Genomic DNA, 19,662 nt, shown 5'->3' on the forward strand with positions numbered 1-19,662 from the left:
GAACACATTCTATGCAATTCTGGCATTTCTTAAACAATCAAGTTACTGTTTTTTTGAAAAGACTGAACACATGTATATTTTGTTTTAATCACAGTTTCAGAAATTTTCCAATTTTAATTTCAGAGACATTGAAACATGGACCACTGTCTAATATAAATATTAGCCTAATCAATCACCAAAAGAATTCTATCTAAAGGAAGAATTAAAAGAGCATTTTCTTCCATTTTCTCGGTCAATAACATTTTTATTAATATTATGGAATTAATACATTTCAATCGCTCAAACTATTGCAATTGTTTACTTTCTCTTTTATAAATCTTTGAGTAACGATTTTACTAAATTTTGCTATGAGTACGATCATGATAAAATAATCATATATATAATAAAACTAACATTATGAGTGGGCAATTAAAGAAAATGCTTCTATTTAACTTCATTAAGATGTAATATCGTGCTTTGTCAATTACTGACACAAATGGAGATCTAGTATCTATGAAAGAGATGAATTCTCAAAATGGCACTTACCTTTGGATCTGCAAGAGCATTGATGACATTTCCTAAGGCCAGCAGTGACCGATTTATATTGGCTCCCTCTCGAAACCTTGCTCCTTTGGTATTAGTGGCACTGACCCTCTCTGATCCAGCAAGATCAATCAGGCACATCTTTGCAATTTTGATGTTTTGATTAATGTTGGCAGTTTTGCTTTGCTGCCTTAAATATATCTGTTTTACAGAATTAAGACAACTGCTTAAGTAAGATACAATGCAAGACCGTTTAAAATGCATAAAGTAGACTGATCAAAAAAACTGAAAAAATTATATATATATTGTACTGTATATATTTTTTTTTCTTTTGGGAGCTTCTACCATTGCTATATTAATGTCTTCAATATCAACTGAAAAATAATGAACAATACTGCAAAAATATACAACTCATAAAACTAACTTCATCACAGAAAAGACATGAATGCAGACATACAAAGGGACAAGGAGGCAGGCTGGAAAAACCTAGAAATCTCTTAGGAGTAAAACACTAAAATTAGAAGCCTCCTAGTAAGTTTAAATTAGTAAAACAAGTACATGACCACATTTAAAGAATATACTCCAATGGCTGACTTGCTTAAACATAATTTAAAAAAAAAAAAAAACATATATACTGTATATTGACATCACATTGATACAAGTTTGGGATGATCCGAGATTTTTATATAAAACAAGCCCATCTTTAGTCACTAAAGTCTATAACAGATAGATTAGATAAGATAGATAGATAGATACTTTACTAATCCCAAAGGGAAATTCACATAATAAATTTAGCCTAGTTTTTTTCTCATAAATTACACTAAACTTCCATTTACCTGAAATACCGCATGGGATCGTGACGAGGAGGCATTCACATCAGTTGGATGTTGCGTTCTATTTTTATTTCCATAATCTAACATTTCAAGGATCTGGTCTGCAGATTTAGGCTAAAAAAATAAGAACACAAAAGGATAATTATTGCAAGAGGGTGGTAGTGATTAGTTTTAACAAACTATCGCTAATAAAATCTCTTTATAATTATCATTGATCACCAACAGGAAAAAAACGTTCAAATGAAGCTCATATGTTTTATTACCAGACAGCAAATAACTTCAGAGCCTCATACCTGAAGTAGTGACAGACCCTGGACAACAACTCCTTTAATACTATCTTCACGAACAGCTAGGGGTCCAGAATTCACAAGGAGATCTCGAATTTGTTCATTGTATACCTTTAAAACAGAAAAAACAATCAGGATATAAAATTTCATACAAATAAATTTATAACATATCATTTTTAGAATTTCATGTGCAAAGTCAAACTTAAGATTTTAAGAACCAGGTGCAACTACAAAAATACCCTAGCCACTACATACATTAACAGAAAGCCATCACATTTACTTACTAAATTAGCACAAAACGATATGAAACGTTTCTAACAGACTGCAGTCAATAGATTAAAAACATTATTTTCAACATAAACACCCAAATTAATTTTTTTCCCTCACATACAAATATACCGAATAAACCACTATAATTCATATTTAACAAACGGCTCAATAAGATGATATACCATAGTAGTACAATGGTATGTGTTCATTGGAGGAACCTGCATTGAATTATTTTAAATTATTCATCACATATGTACACCTCTGCCATTTAAGGGGACACATACACTAACTGCCCTAAATGATGCCTGGGTGAGGGACAACAATTGTTTATTTACCTTCCTGCCTGTTTTGCCGACATCTCTGTTGTGGGCTTTTTAGAAAGACACCTTCAAGATGTCCAAATTCAAGCAAAGCTGGCATTGTGAACTTTGCATTGGTCATTGACTAACAAGATTTTTGAATAAAAAAAAAAAGATATTTAAACATGCATTTGACTCAATAATGTTTTGCTCTATAGGTGTAATTTAGTAATTTATTTGTTCTGAATACTCAGGTGAAGAGAGAGGGTCCGAGTTATCAAGTAATTATCTTTTGGTAGAATATTAAAATAAGTTTGTGGATTAATTCTAGCTAATAAACAGTATATGCACACAACTGGGATGAAAAAGAACGGAATATTCCATCTTTCCACATATGAGTTCTCATAAACTTACAAAGAAAAGCAAACATAACAATGCAAATAAAATCCTGCTTTGGATAGATCGTAACAACAGAAAAAGCTGCCTTGAAAAATTAATTTTCTCCAGGTTACAGACCCTTGGAGGTTATCTCCTCATACATTTGAGACACTATGCCTTTTTATTACCAGTGTATCACAGTTATTCAGGAATCAAAACTTTTTTTATATTATTAATAATTAATCATTTTTTGCTCTCAAAAGATATGGAAGATGATGATCCGCTCTGGCAACCCCTAACGGGAGCAGCCGAAAGAAGAAGAAGAAGAAGAAGAAGATCAATTCTTAAAATGACAGTATTTTTATTTGCATCTATATTCCTCTTATTTCTGGACCTTAAAATAATGTATATATAATAATATAATAATAATAATAATAAACTAATTTCTTATGACTCACAATTGGCAACTGAGTTAATTAATAATAGCAGGTGAAGATTTTACTATATTAATTTCTACAAATAAATTGGCATAACATGGAGACTAACACAGTCCCATAAGTGTCTGACAATGCAGTATTTTGGGAAACAATTATAATATACCTGAGGGGGAAAATAACCATATATGGTTTGCCTAAAAATACAGTGGAGGCTAGTAAGGCACCGGAACCAAAACATTTCTTAAACTGATCTGAAATATAAAAGGGATCTGCGTGCAGAGTTAAATAAGAATAACAACAACATTAATTCTTTACATTTACATAATCTACAAAACATTGTGATTAAAAATGGCATTTTGTTAACAGTAAGGGAAATGGAGGAACTAATTCCTAAGTCATGCTATACACATGATAAAAATGGAGGAAAGACTAATAAGACTTTAGCTCAGCAAATACAGAAGAATGATGAAGGGAAGGCAACTGTAGAAATAAGACTTTTATTAAGTATATAAGAATAAAACAATTATAAATTACAATTAACAATAAACATGCTGAAAAGTTCAACACAAGTTTTAGAACATTCAGAGGAAGAAGACATTTTTGGCCCGCCTGAGCTCGATCCAAATAGACTAGCCAGACATATAAATAAATGTTACGGCCAAAATTGGAAATTGGCCAAAGTGGGAAGTGTCTGGCCAAATCGGGAAATGGCCAATGTCGCTCTAAATTGACCAGCCAATGTTCAATCTTTTCCTCAATTTCGGGATTTGGCCAGCCAGTTTGCGAAATGACACGGGGCGATCAGCCAAACTCAGAAGAAAAAAGACATGAGCAGCGATTTGTTGTGCACTTAGTAGTACAATTGCATCAAGTGTAGCCTTGGTGTCTCTTGTTCAGAAAGCGGACGCCATTTGGTTGTTTCACAATAATTAAGATTAGGTACTGTATATAAGTAGATCTCACATTTCTGTTATTTTAACCCTAAAATAGTGACTTAACATCAGGGACCTATTTTATTGATCTTAAGGTTAGTGTTGGGGCGAGGAGAAGGGTGTCTGAAGTAGTGTCAACTTTCTGACCAAGACCCGCCTTCAGCAGTTTCTCATGCAGAATGGAAAACTCACTTCTGAATCTGCATCTGAAAGTTGTTAAGCATCTTTGAACCATGAGCGGACAGTCTTACATCAGCGCATTGGACTTTGGTCAGGGAGTTCTCTTCACTTCGCAAAATGTCTGGCCAAAGTAGCATATACGCTGTTCATTTCTAGTAATTTGGACTTTGGCCACACCTGGCGGCCAAAATGTGAAGTGGCCGGCCAATTCGGGAACAGGCCGAACTTCGGGTTTTGGCCGGAACATAAACACATCAGAAAAACAGACTGGTATTTAGTCTCCAAAAAAATGCACATTATAAAAGGTGACTCAAACCTTTCTAGAATCCCACAACAACAACATAACAATATTCAAGTAGATAGTTATCCAGGGGCAAAAGTCCTGAAGACAGAGGCAATTTTGGAAAAACTGACATCACAGATGGAAACAAAAGCAGTTATATTTCCCTGCACAGAAGACACTGCCTAATGTCATCCCTCTAAGCTAAACAGCATCCAGACTTAGGTTCTTGGGAAATGCTCTCTTTCCTCTTGAATCATCAAATTTTACTTATTACTATTAACCAAGTCACTGTAAGTCTGATGGCTCACAAAGGCCTTAAACACCAAAGAGTCATATCTGTCAGATCTACCAGAGAAATGTTCATACAGTTCTCTGAAAGAGGACCAAATTAATATTCTGGTAAGGCATTACTCTCCTACAAAAACACTCTGCCTGTGTGTTCTGTTGAGACAGCACCACATCATTACCCAAATTGAACTGTCTGCATTGAAATCTGTCATCATGAGTTTTACTAACTTTGCAACAGGTTTCCATACCTGACTGGAACAAACTACAATTCAACACTGCCTGTGACACTAACCAGGTTTCCATCCAAGGAGTTTTTGCGAAAAAATATTTAGCGCTTCAAATTTTTTTACCGATATAGCTGATGGAAATGCTAATTATCGATAAAATGTTGTACATGTCGACATAATATTTTTCCGTTTAACTTTAATGCATAAATTCCATATCGATACTTCAGATGTCGCAAAAACTACATTGGAAGCACTTTTCTGTCGGAAAAAAGGGCTTTAACGCAAATAAATGTGTCACATGATACATTTTCATCACGTGCAATCAAAACGAGAATGACGGAGCGGTTCACATGGTTTGATGAAGAGACTCGTTATTTCTCATGATGAGCCAATGCAGTTGCGGATAGGCTGGGTCTCCTGCTACTAAAAGGGGTACCTGAACTCCCTCCACATCAACTGTAGCCTGCGGGTGTCTCTCAGGATGTCTAAATAATACAAAAACCGCAAAGGTAATTTACTGTGCCAGTATGTGATGGGCGCAACATCAGGACTGATGAATCCACACAACATCTCAAATGTCGGCCGTGTCATTCTAAAATGTTGCAGCCAGAGATTTTCTGTGAAGTGTCTCTCCACCACCTCCTCCCAGAAGGTCTTATTCCGTCGTCTCTCCCATACCTGTGGGTTTCGTCGCACTGGGGTACTTTCTTCAAGCTCTAGGGCTATCAGACAAGCAACTGCTTCATTCTGCTGTCGTCTTCGGATATTATGTACAATTCCAATTATTTGTGAAACTGAAATAACAGTAAGCTGGCAAATTTCAAAAAACTGTCTGAATAATCTTTCCATTTCTTTGTTTCTTTGTTTAGTGGAGGGGGTGTAATGTGGAAAACAAAAGGTAGATAATTTGCGACATACATAAAATTATGTATGGAAACGGTTCAAGCGCAGATTTTTTTTCACGATACAACAAAACTTATGCAACGTCATCACACACACCATTTTATCGATTAAAAGCTAGTTGGATGGAAACAGGCTGGAGACAGCAAATTTCGCACATTTTTTTTTACGTATATTCTGTTTGTCGATAACAAAACGTCGCAAAAAACTGGATGGAAACTTGGCTACAGTTATCAGCTGCTTACTGTATTACTGGAGGTGCAGGACTTAACTTGGAAAATTTCACTATCAGTCTGCATGCCACAAGAGACCATGCTACCCTCAATTTGTGTTTGTCATAGCTTTCTCTGGGCATTAATCTTTCCTGACATGAACCCACAATTGCAGCAGCCTACAACAAATAAATACAAATCCTTTACCACATTAGGAGTGTTCTCAGTGTTTTTAAGAATAACCTGCCAAAGATTAATATTTACATTATGGGAAATGCACAGTGTATTTGTTGCCCAAAGCTAACTCATATTTTGTGGCACATACTGCTTTCATTGTGAACTTTATGCAAAGATTTTGTGGTTTAGTGTTGTTGCTCCTAGACTCTTCCACTTCAAAATAATAGTTGACCAAAGCAGATCTAACAGAGAAGAAATTTCACATATTGGCAAAGACTGTATCCTATGGCAGTGTCACATTTAAAGTCACCGAGATCTTCATTCTACTGCCAATTTTGCCAAAGGAAATAGCATGGCTTTGAACTTGATTGTAAGCACTTGTTAATAATGGATGCGGCTGATACCCCTGAACAATAAATTTGGAGGGTTGTCAACATCGTTTTGGACATACAGTGTATATGGAATAAGCATGGTATGAGCAGTATGCCTGTTAGAGGAGTCCAGTTTTCTGGTGTCAGAATCAGAGTCCCGGCAATCTTGTTTAGGACCGGAAACAACAATACAAACATGTGTAGGAGAGAATGTACATATTTCAAAGAGACAAATGCAAGGTGCAGGATTTGTACCCAAAACTCTATATCAGGAAATAGAGTTAAACACTGTATGTCCCACATACAAAGCAATATGAAATTAAGACAGCAGCTGTGAAACAAAACTTTTTTTTATCATTGAATTCCACCTTTGATCACAGCATAAATAAACTTATTTACAAGGTTATGTGTCTATAAAACTGTTGTTTCGTACAGAGACTTATTCCTACCACTTCTTAAAAAAATAAACCAAAAACAAATACAATATAGTGTGTTTTGGTTCTGATGGGATTTAGATGTTACCAGTGTTCTGACTCTTGATAATGAAAATCTTACAATTAAATAATAAAACCACATATTCCCATGGGGCAGAAGTATGTGCATGTGCATGTGCAGTATATCCTTAGACACCGTAAACCTTATGTAACAGCCTTCCAAAAAGCACCATGCAAGGGGGCTGCAGAATAGCTTTGTATGCCAGGAGCTCCAATAAGGACGTGCTTTGACAAGATCACTGCCCAAACAAAGAATCACACACCCACCCACACTCACGGCATTCAACCCACTCAAAAACAAACACTGTAAGCTATAAATAAAATTTGGCCTTGTATCAAAATATTACAAATACTTTATAAATGGAAATGTAGTTCTTTCGTGGCAACAACATTCTTGGTGGACCTCCTTCTGCAAAAATCCAAGCAATACTGTCGGCTGCAAAAATAAATAAATAAATAATTACCTTCTTTAAAAAAAATTCCAATGATAATGAAACTTACAGTAACCCAATTCACTAATCGTACTGGGTTCTCATAAGAAGCTGTTCACCACTTGGTTGTTACTTTTGGAAATGAAAGAGATAGGGAAATAAACACTTAAAGTGCTTTAGGCATCATGCAGCTATGAGGCAATATGATTATTGCATAAAATCTACATTTTCAACAGAAGTCAAAATCTAAGGCAAATCTACACGCCTTTTGCTTATCACGTACTTGTGGCAGTGATGCCACCAGTCATAGAATGATACGCTCAAAACAGTGCATAAAAACAGTGACAGAAGTGGTAATGGAACGGTCACCGGTGTTCCTTCCTGTACTGATGCTGCAACCAAGAAATGGACAAAAACAAGCAATAGGAAGTAAAAGGTAGTCTGTCTTTTTTGTTTGTGATCTGCACAGATTGTTCGTATTTTATTTTACATGAAGAAGATAAAAACACCTTGTAAATAGTAATACAATTGTTATCATAACATTCCATAAGGTCTCATATGTTTTCTGACTCTTGGAGAGACCTTTAAGATTTATTTAAATTGGCCCTGCTTTGTTTGGCCAATTCTTACGCATTCAGCCAAAACTGCCTTCCCCTACACAGGCACCATGATTAAAAGATCAGTTTGTGCTTCTCTATACTGGCAACAGGTGAGGGGATGCTGGTGCCTACATTTTACTGCCACTCCTCCATGTTAATAACACTTAAAATTTGCACTTCTTTTATTGTATGTATAGTTTATGGATGGAACTGGATTGAATAACATTGATTTTGGATTTATTTTTATGGACTTAGCCTTGACTGGGCTCGCTACCTTGGGGACAACTGAATCTTTATGTGGTTCATTGAACGAGACTTTATTTTGATTGCCTGTTCTTGCCTGATGCTTGATATACAAAAATTTTTTCTCTGCACCTTGGAGATCAAGGAGCTGGGGATATTCTGCCTCCTTGATTATAATTTATATGCTAGATTGCGGTTGATTCCTTCTGTACATGCTTCGACTGGGAATGACTGAGAAGTGATCTAATGTTTGCAGGCACCTGGATTGTGGCTTTGGTGCAATCACGCCTATAATACCCAGCGCTATATGCATGTGCTTATATGCTAGAACCTCCAGAATTCTGGTAGATATCTTTAATGTGCATCTCGTACTATTTCCTACTACGCTTTTTCTGGAGATTTTGCTGCTTTGCTATTATTGTTCATCTGCCCCAACCCACACCGCTTGTCTCACCTTTCGCATGTCTGCTACTATCAGATAAGTATTGCACTGTACTTTTAAGCACCTTGACTATGGAAAAGGCACTATATAAATAAAACATCATTTTTATTATTATGTGTACTGGTGACCCACTAAGCCTCAATTTCTATGAATGGTACACTATGTGACTGATATTAGGCCAATTTGACATACTGCCATAAGTTGACACATGACTGTACTGGAAAATATACTGCATGAATGTTTTACAGTACAGGTATGTACAGTATATCAATAGTTCTGTAGAATGTTTTAAGTCCCAATCCTGCAATCCTGATGGGCACTAGAGGAATCAAAGGAAAAATGTTCTGGAAATAGACATATAAATTGTTCAAATCTGATTACAGTTACAGTGGGCATCTCTTATGTTAAGAAATGCAGTTCACTTTACTTCTTCCAGGCACCAAATAGTTACACTTGAGTAAATAAAGTAGTTACATTCAATTTTAAAAAGGGACAAAGGTCTGCAAACTAGCAAAAAAAAAAAAAAAAAAAGAACGATTCCATTACTGCTTCAATAACAGTTACATCTAAAAGTCATAATTACAAGCAGCATTTTGACAAAATTAAAGCATAACTTTTCAAATACGGGAAGACCTTTTTTAATGGTTTAAATACTGAAGATATCCTGAAAAGAAGTGATGATTGCAGGGAGGAGACAACATCACAATGAAGTCAGCAAATGTTCTGTGCTGTTTGCACAGAACATCCAGAAATCACATACAAAAGCAATCCTTTGTTTTAATAATGAAATCACTTTTTCCTGAAAGGGTGAGAAAGCACGCAAATATTAGACTATTTACTGTACCAGTCAGTAGAGGTGCTCTGACTGATGGGACAATTTTTCACTAAAAGAGAAATGATTGGTGATCAGTAAATTGGCAGACCACAAAACTGATCTTTTCAGCAACTGCTTCTATAAGATTTATGCAATTTATTTGTAGTGCTGTTTTATGCAAGGTATTATGGTAATTGCACCAGCACACATCTTTTATCTTTGCCGCTAACTTTCTGTAGTGTACTGTAAACAAAGCAAGTCAAGGCTTGTTTTATAGGAGACTGAGAGATGATTGGAATATTAGCCTTTACATTAAAAGAGGTGGAGTAATAAACTGAGAAAAAGGAATCGGTGAAGTCTTCCTGTAAGTTATAATAAAGGGCAGAAAAGGCTACTTTAATAAATTCAGAATTTTTTATTTTGTCCTTTAAATTAAAACAAGCTCGCTGCCCAAATTCAAAGTGTCCCATTTAAGTGCAACAGCCAACATTTTTAATTGAAAAAGAAATGAGACGAATTTGAAACTGCTGCTTAGTAAATAATGCTGATGTACTGCAGAGTCACTTCATGAACTTTACAACCTAGAAACAAAAATGTACACTGAGGCATCAGGTGACTCTTTTCAACTGACATGACTTACTACAGGTGAGAAAATGACCTAAAATAATCAATCATCAGCTTCTTGATCACATGTAATGACTTGAATGTTTCACCAATGCTCCTGTTACAAGTTTTCAAAGTGTTCTGCCTTAGGAAATGGACATTAACATTAGGAAATCAGAAAGCTATAATACATTACAAAAAGATCTTGCCTTTTGTGGTCACAGAAAAGGCATGAGAAGAATCATGTAAAATATAAAATGCTCATCAATAACCAATATGTACTCTGGGATCCTAAACGATATGCTGAAGGTTGAGAAAATACTCCCTACTATTTGCCCAAAAAACTGTGCAGTGTGAATGTGTTTTGTAAGGTCTAAACCTTGCCTTTTGCTAACATCAGGACTCAATAGTCCAAGAGTGATAAATGTTAATGCAGCTGTTCTCACAGTTAACTGGCTGTGGTCAACTAAAGGTGTATGATACTGTAAAGGACGTGCTGAACCTTAGAATAACCCTGAAAGTAAAAATGACAGTGAAACCCATTGGTGGGGTCTAAATTAGGTCTGCAAACAAAATTTGAGAAGACAATATTAATGCAGTATTTTGGTTCTTTGGGATAAAGTGTTTTTATGGACATGAAAAAAAGACCCCACATTAACATGATATAATCCTTTAAAAATCACCTATTTGCTAAAATGTTCTCTTTTAGTATATCAGCTGTATTTATATTGTGGTAGAGGAGTTCTATCCATTCGTGTACATTTAAACTTTGCTATAAAAAGTTGCAGGTAACCCTTCTCACCATTTATAAAGCTGGGCTACCAGAAAGCATACTTGGAGCACCAGGTTTGCAAAGGTGGTAGCACTGCAGGCAACCATGTGCATTTACAATTTAAGCTCCCCATGTTTCTGCATAGCTGAACCAAGCCACTTTCAGTGGAAGAGGGATTTTGGCCAAGTTTCTTATAAACAACTTCATATTTGGTTTTTAGTACACTAGTAGACTACAAACATACTTAAGCCATCGATTTATGGCTGTGGTTTCAGGTTTTGGGTCTATGTTTATACTCCTTTATGATAAAAATTCATTTATAGAAATGAACTACATTTTACAAAACAACAGAGTCAGTCAATTTTAGCTTTAGAGGATGCCATATAAACAGAAGTAAACACCAGAACAGGCAGTCCCCAAGTTATGGACATCCGACCTACGACTTAAGCATGGGGTCGCAGCTGCAACGCATGCGCCTCAAAAACTGCCGCTCCGTCATCTACGGCCTGGGGACGCTGTAAGTGGTGGCTGGAAGGAGGCTAGAGGAGGGCAATTTCGCTGTTCTCGCAGTGTAGTGTCCCTCGGGTGGCTCCCAGAGGCAAGCGGTGACCTGTGGTCCATAGTCACCGGGGCCATAGCTATCGCTCGTGTGCAGGACAGAGGCTTGATGTGGCAGTTCACTGCCTGCCCACTATGACGCCGCAGCTACTGCTCCTGACTGGACAAAGACTGGATAGAGCGGAGGGGGCGTTTCACTGCCCGCCCACCACACATGGCTGCCCTGTTCGTTCTTGGTGGGCAGCTGGTGATGCTGCAAGTGGTGGCCTGTTTGGCAGGGGGTAGCATTGTAGTGTGCCTCGGGTGCCTGCCTGTTGAATGGGGGCGGTGGTGGGTGATTCACTACCCACCTTTGGGCACACCACGTTCGTTCTCGGTGGGTGGATGCTGCAAGCAGCATACTGTAGTGGAGGTGACTGTGTGGTGGGTGGGGCGTGCGCCGCCCCTCGCTGCCCCCAATCATTCGCAATAGCAAGCCTGCTTGTACTGTTACGCACACAGCAGGAAGTTGTCTCTTGTCAGTACATCAGACGTGTTGACGACGGATGCCTTACTGCTGTGATAGCGTGTACAGTGCTGTGTAGAAGAGCTCATCTTAACCTTTTGTCTTCACCCTTCAAGAATGTCTCTGAAACACAAATCTGATGCAAGTGCTGGTGATACAGTAAAGAAGAGAAAAACCATCACCATTGAAAATAAAGTAGAAATAATAAAAAGGTCAGAGAGAGGTGAATCTCCATTATTCATTGGCAGAGCACTTGGTTACAGTCAGTCAACAATAGCATTTATTAAAATAATGTACATGTTCCGACTTACATACAAATTCAAGTTAAGTGCTAACCTACAGTACCTATCTCGTACGTAACCTGGGGACTGCCTGTATACAAAATAAAAATTCAGAAAACAGAAAACTATGAACCTGTACTGGCTGAAAGCTAGTTCTCAAACTGGATGGCTGGATGCATCAAACCAAAATCAACAGACATGAAGGAAATGAAAAAAAAAATAAATTTATACAGTAATGACATATACATGTTTAATTAAGGCTGCCACAATGAATTGATATAATTGACAAAACAATTTAGTGAGATTGTATGTTCTTATTCGACTAGGTGTCCACTGCCCCTCTGCTGCACTGCACAACGCCATGCTACAACTCTCTGTACTATTTTTGAGTAGGCTAAGCTACACTGCATTTAGTGAAAGAAGGTTTCCCAAAACACCAGGAAGAACTCTCCTCTGTGTGGAAGTACTGTACAGTAATCCCTCGCTATATCGCGCTTCGGCTTTCGCGGCTTCACTCTATCGCGGATTTTAAATGTAAGCACATCTAAATATATATCATGGATTTTTCGCTGGTTCGCCGCTTTCTGCGGACAATGGGCCTTTTAATTTAGGTTACATGCTTCCTCAGTTTGATTGCCCAGTTGATTTCATACAAGGGACGCTATTGGCGGATGGCTTAGAAGCTACCCAATCAGAGCATGTATTACATATTAACTAAAACTCCTCAATGACATAAGATATGCTTCCCGCGCGCCGTGCTTGTTTGCTTCTCTCTATCTTTCTCACTCTCTCTGCCTGACGGAGGGGGTGTGAGCAGAGGGGCTGTTTGCACAGAGGACACGGAGGATCCTCTACAAAATGCCGCTTTATCGTGGTGCTTCTGTATACTTAAAAGCACGTATTGATTTTTTGATTGTTTGCTTTTCTTAGCGAGCGCTCTCTCTGACATTCTCTGCTCCTGACGGCGCTCTTTTGGAGATAAGATATGTTTGCATTCTTTTAATTGTGAGAAAGAACTGTCATCTCTGTCTTGTCATGGAGCACAGTTTAAACGTTTGGCTAAAGGGTGTTATTTCATGTCTAGAGGGCTCTAATAATGTTAACAGGGTGGGAGAGTTTATAAGGGCTTAAAATATATAAAAATAACCATACAAACATATGGTTTCTACTTCGCGGATTTTCACCTATCGCGGGGAGGTCTGGAAGGCAACCCCTGCGATCGAGGAGGGATTACTGTATTTCACTCAAACATTTGAGAATGTTTGTTGGATCACTGTGTGATATTCTACAGAATAACTAGCTCAATGCATGATCATCTGAAGAGGAAGCTTAATGGAAGTATACCACATGATAAGCCAGCAATGCCCAAGCAACCCAAGTACTCTTATTTAGCTGTCTGACAATAGTTCTCTAGACAATGTGAAGCGGTTTAACTTGATAAATTCATGCCAGCAACTAGTGTTGGAACTAAAGTTAGAGTCAAAGTGTTTCTTTAGACAGAACAGATAAATTACCACTATTGTTCATCGAGAATCATGAGTGTGCTTAAGTAAATAATGTTGCAGGGAATATGCTAGCTAAATACCATTGACTAACCTGTTAAAGTACACTTGTTAGTTTTATTTTGGTCAGAGTTGCATTTTCACCCTCTGCTCAAATATTCATGCCACAGCTGGCAACTTGTAACTCTTTAACTGCCATCTTGTGGATCCAAAGGAAAATTACTTATCAGCGGTTGTCCAAACTGAGAAGCAATAACATGCTATATATATTAAAAAAAAAAAAAGGACAGATTTATAAAGTTATTTTTAGGTATTTTCTCCTCTAATTAAATTGCAAATAAATCACATTTAATAAGCATTAAGGCTGACTCTGTAAGATGATTTTTTTAATCCAATGTTGATAGCAGAGTTGATTCAATCTGAAAGACAGTTTGTGGAACAAGCAACAGCACAGGGGAACTGATACTGTTGGGAAGTTGCCTTTTTTTAAAAATAAATAATTTCCACTGAAGGTCAGATTAGAAATGTACTGACAATACAGCTCAGAAAAATCCTGGTTTTAAAAAGGTACAAACATAAGCACATCTTAACTAAAATGGTTCTGGGCTCATTCCACATTGTTAAGTTGGTGCAGATAGCCTGATAAACATCCAGCCACCCTTCTGTCATTGGAATGGAGCACCAGGAAGAGTCACATGCGCGTTATCCTGAATGCCAACTATAAAGGTTTTCTCTCATTTCTTCACTTTGCCTCCTATGTCTGATACAGTATTTTTAGAAGATGTTCTGTGTGAATTCATTTACATGTTATACAGAACCTTTTGCAATACATTTTTGATGGATTATTAATGCTTGTTTACTATATGTGGTAACAAACTGATTAAGGCATCTAGTAGGCTGCCTTAGAAAACCTGAAAAATTGCCAACAAATATAATACATTTTATTTATAGCACATTTCCCAGTATAAAGCACTTAACATCAAGAATTTAAAATTGACAAATTTAATATAACATAAAATTGACAGTTTAATATGTTTTTTTTATTAATGCTTGTAAAATGGGTCCTAGTGGATCTATTGTAAAGCTAAGGTGTTTCTTTTTCAAACTAAAAGCCTGATTGTTTTGTATTGTTTCAAATTTGAATCCTGAGCTTAACCAATATATTAATAACTCCATCATTAATCATATATCTCATTTTTAATAGCAGTCCTATCTCATTTGCCTTTTTGTTGGAGTTACTTGTGTTTTTTCTTGTTATCTTGATATATATATATATATATAGATATATATATATATATATATAGATATATATATATATATATAGATATATATATATATATATAGATATATATATATATATATATATAGATATATATATATATATATATATAGATATATATATATATATATATATATATATATATATATATATCAAATTATTCAATAAATATTCAAATACAGCCCACACTCATGTCTGTTTGTGTTATTTGGATAAAATGACTCATTAGATTAATTGATAAAATAGTTGCTAGATTAATCATTTACAAAACAATTGTTTCTGGCAGCCCAAAGTTTGACAAAAACATAAATGCTGTTGCTTTAATAATTAATTAAAATTTACAATTTTTGCCATTCTGGAATTAATTTTTTTAGGTAATAATTTGAATTATTATGCTGCAGATCTAACCACTGTTCAGCAGCCACTCTCCATTAAACAAATATTCATTCACTTATTCCAAAGCCAAGCTCATGGTAAGAAAGCAACAAATTTATTAAAGGAAAAGTAATTTTAAATTTTTCTAATATAAATACATTTCAGTAGCATTTTGCAAGAGGTACACTGATAATTTATGATATGGAACAGTGGTATAATAGTTATGTCAATGGACTCCTTAAATTATTCTTATCATAAATACATCATGCTGTTTGAGAGTTTATATTCCCTTGGATCATTGTTTTTTCTTTGTTTTGTAAATAACCATATACTGCAAGTACTATAAAAGTTTGCTTATTTTTCAAGTGTTGTTCAAAATTGTGCATTGCTGCTTTAATTCATCAAAAAACATAAAAGATTAAACTCATCAAATTAGACACCTGCCTATTCTCCTTATCAGAAACACAGCACAATTGTCCCTTTTTGACTCAAATTTGTCTTGAGCACCTTACTATTTTTGGCTGTAAAGTACTGGCATTCCACTCTATTACTATGGTTCATTTACAGTATGTCCTCTTATTCAGTGTAAATAAAGTTCTCTCTCTCTTTCTCTAAGCTTAATTTGTCTCCAAGAAAAATAAAAACAGAAAAATCAGAATGATATTGTTTTTTTACATTTTCATTGAGAAAATATAGCAATTGAATGAAAACAATAATAATTGATTTCTTGTATAGCCCAAAATCACATAATGAATTCCTCAATGGGCTTTATAATGCCCTGTTTCCTGTGGGGGGAAAAATGGAAGAAATCTTGGGAAAGGCAATAGGCTGTATGCACACTCTCTTCCAGCTGCTGCACTTCTGGCACTGATATGAAGAAACAGACTGGCTATGACATTTTTCACCCGATCACTACAAGACGTTCACAGACTTACGGTAAATGAGACAATCATTGTGCCAAACGTCAAGAGCTAAAAAGGAGAACTGCTTCAAATTATATACAGTATTCCAAGTTACTAACACAATTCTGAAGGAACGATCCAGGCGTATTGTCTACTATGGATGTACATGGGACAAATTATATGATTATTTTAGGCTTCTTCCAAAAAAAAAAACACAATTTCAATAATTAGCCATTAAACTTTATTCAGGGACAGGTGGATATTTATGTAAACTTAATACTGCAATGGCATGTTATATTGTTAATGAGCTGGCATTACTTAATCAATACACCTATAAAAACGACAACTCTGCACAGTTGCATGTGCTTTATCCAACTAGTGAGGCAAAGGGAAAGTAATCCTTTTAAGGATAGTGAGCCACCTCAATGATCCATGCAAAGAGCACAAAATCCATCGATTGTGGCACTCAATGCCGATGCTAGAATACATAATAACAGGAGTCTTCTAGATACCTTACCTTATTTATATATATATATATATATATATAAAAAGCAAATGTCTCGGTCAAAGCCAGCAAAACGGTGAATGGCAAACTGTTCCTTCATTGTAAGGGTATCTTCAGCTGGTGAACCTCATGTTCTCATCAAGCCAATCAAGCCATGTTTTCATCAAGCGCTAGGTCGACAACTGCTGGTTTTAGAGTGGAAGCATAGTAGTGGTCCTCGAGGGTTTTATCATCCTCCTCCCCCAGTGTGTCATCTTTCATCAGTTGCTTTCTTCTCTCCCAAACCCCCCTTCTTGAATTGGGAATGGAAAAATTGTTATACTCAAACAATGCAGGACCCTGGCTTGTGAAAATCCTCATTTATTATAATGCCGGCTACAAATTCGGGTATGGGGACTAACTGCAATGCTCTCTTCTCTGGATAGCAACAATCCATTCAGATTGCTTTTCCGCATCAGAGGGAAATACTGTACATGAAAATGAAGTACCTTGTACTTACTGGAAGCATGACATAAAGGTACATAATGTTCAGCTGTAGAGCTTTTTTATCTTCTAGGGATCTTGAGAAAGCTACTCATGCTTTTATCTTTTCTCGCCTCGATTACTGCAACTCGCTGTACTCTGGGATTAGCAAATCCCTGATATGCAGGTTACAGTTGGTCCAGAATACTGCCGTTGGCTTTCTGGCTGGGGCAAGAAAGTCTGATTCTGTTTCTCCAATATTAGCTTCTTTACACTGGCGGTCTGTCAGTTTTCGAATTGATTTTAAAATCTTATTGCTAGTTTTTAAATCTTTACATGGGCTTACTCCTGCCTATTTATCTGAATTGTGTGCTTTACACCAGCCACCTAGAGTGCTTAGATCTTCTGGTCAGTTGTCTCTTGTTTTCCACTTGTATCAAGTGCAAAACTAAGGGGGTCAGGACTTTTGCAGCAGCTGCTGCTCCTTGCCTGTGGAACTCTTTACCTCATTTCATAAAGGAGTTATCTACAACTGAACTGTTCAAAACAAGATTAAAGACTCATTTCTATTAACTTGCCTTCCATGACCTTCAGTAATACTGATGATTTCCTCATTGTGATTATGTAATCTTACTTCTATTTATTATTTACAGTATTTTATGTTTTTTTATTTTATTTCTATTGATGTTATTTATGTTACTTGTATGTTTTTTACTTCTTTTATTGTAAAGCACTTTAAAGGCCGAAGCATTTCTATGTTGTTTTAAATGTGCTATATAATTAAATTCACATCTGTACACTGAAACAAACTTTTTATTCTCTGACATTCTCGCCAATAAACTGCAGTATGAACAACGAAAGTAACTGAGCTGGCTGAGATTTCACCAGAAGTACATCAGCACTACTGTGTGCATATAGCCTATTGAGAGAGAGAGAGAGAGAGAGAGACTGACCCCCTTTCAGGTAGGTTGGGCATACAATGGGTGTAAAAAAATGGGGTAAATACAATATTAAAAAAAAAACAGAATACAAGTAATCCTCTTCACAAATCTAGATGGCCAACCTATCATTGCCACCTCAAATATTCAATAGTACACACTATTTTGATCTTACATAGCAACTCTCACCAAGTGCAGGCACAAAGCAACGCGACAACTCTTAAGGCAAATGCAAGAATAGATATTTCAGCAGTTGCATTATTTATAATCTCATCAGTTTCATATACTGAAACTGTTAAAAAAAAAAAATTCTTGGAAATGCGACATATGCAGCCACTAGATTTTACTTTTTTAAGACGATACTTTGTTTGAATTTTCACTTAATCAATGACATGGCAAAATACAAGGCATACTTTATGTTCATATAATAAATTGTCACTGGCAAGTTTATTAACAAGAGTTACAAAGTTTCGTGGCCCAGTTTTTGCTACTCAAAAGTATGTTTAAGAAACACGTTAACATAAACCAATTTCTAAGTAAAAATCTCACATACATTTGACTAATATCAAAAGATGCAACTTACACTGTATAATACTGCTCTCTTAGCGGTTATTTTAAGTGGACAAGAACATCACTTTGTGACAAGCCATATTATTGAACATAATGCAAAAGCAATATCAGAACCCGCTTTTATAAATGTTTCTTGCCAGTTACTGCAATCTACAGTATATCAACATATTAATTAATAATTCATCAGGGACATTATGAATTATTAAATAACAAAATAATTAGTAAATAATAATTTAAATTAGCTTACTTGAAAGGGTTACCTATTCCTGTTTAAAAACAACAGCCTAAAGAATAACTTTAGTATTTTTCAAATCCGTTATTTCTTTAGAAACACAGTGTACAGTATGTGCACGTTCTAAAGTTAAGTGTTTTTTGTATATAGACAGACTGTGTATTTAAAATAAATATATATATATCTATATATTTATTTTAAATACACAGTCTGTCTTCGCATCTTACGATAGGAGCGCTAGGCAGAGATCGCAACCAGAAAACAAAAGCCTAAAACTTGCCGAATATGTCCAAAGCAGCAAAAACTGATATAAGAAAACCTGCCTTCTGTTTTTCCACCACATGTTTGTGACAGATCTGGAAATAATTATTTTACAGTATGTTTCTATTACTATTTTCTTTGATGTAAGGCTACATTTTCTCTTTGCCTGTGTAATTCTCACATAAATGCAGAAGTAAATCAATACGATACACGCCCGCATGCGCCCCAATCCTGGGGGTGAGACGTTGTTGAGGAGGAAGACAGACACTCAGGTAGGGTGCACTGCTTATCTTCTTTG

At 36.0% G+C, this 19,662-nt stretch overlaps 1 protein-coding gene across 3 annotated transcripts in view; it reads right to left on the minus strand.

Annotated features, from left to right (window-relative positions):
* kif18a (kinesin family member 18A) overlaps positions 1-19,662 on the minus strand; it is a 135,174-nt gene that overhangs the window by 75,214 nt on the left and 40,298 nt on the right. For all 3 annotated transcript variants that reach the window (XM_039753810.1, XM_039753793.1, XM_039753801.1), the window contains exons 4-6: positions 1,649-1,753; positions 1,359-1,469; positions 526-723 (exon numbers count right to left, since the gene is read on the minus strand). In XM_039753810.1, the coding sequence (XP_039609744.1) occupies positions 526-723; positions 1,359-1,469; positions 1,649-1,753 (414 nt within the window). The remainder of the gene's footprint in view (positions 1-525; positions 724-1,358; positions 1,470-1,648; positions 1,754-19,662) is intronic.

Source organism: Polypterus senegalus, chromosome 1 (assembly GCF_016835505.1).
Source record: "Polypterus senegalus isolate Bchr_013 chromosome 1, ASM1683550v1, whole genome shotgun sequence".
Lineage (NCBI taxonomy): Eukaryota > Metazoa > Chordata > Cladistia > Polypteriformes > Polypteridae > Polypterus > Polypterus senegalus.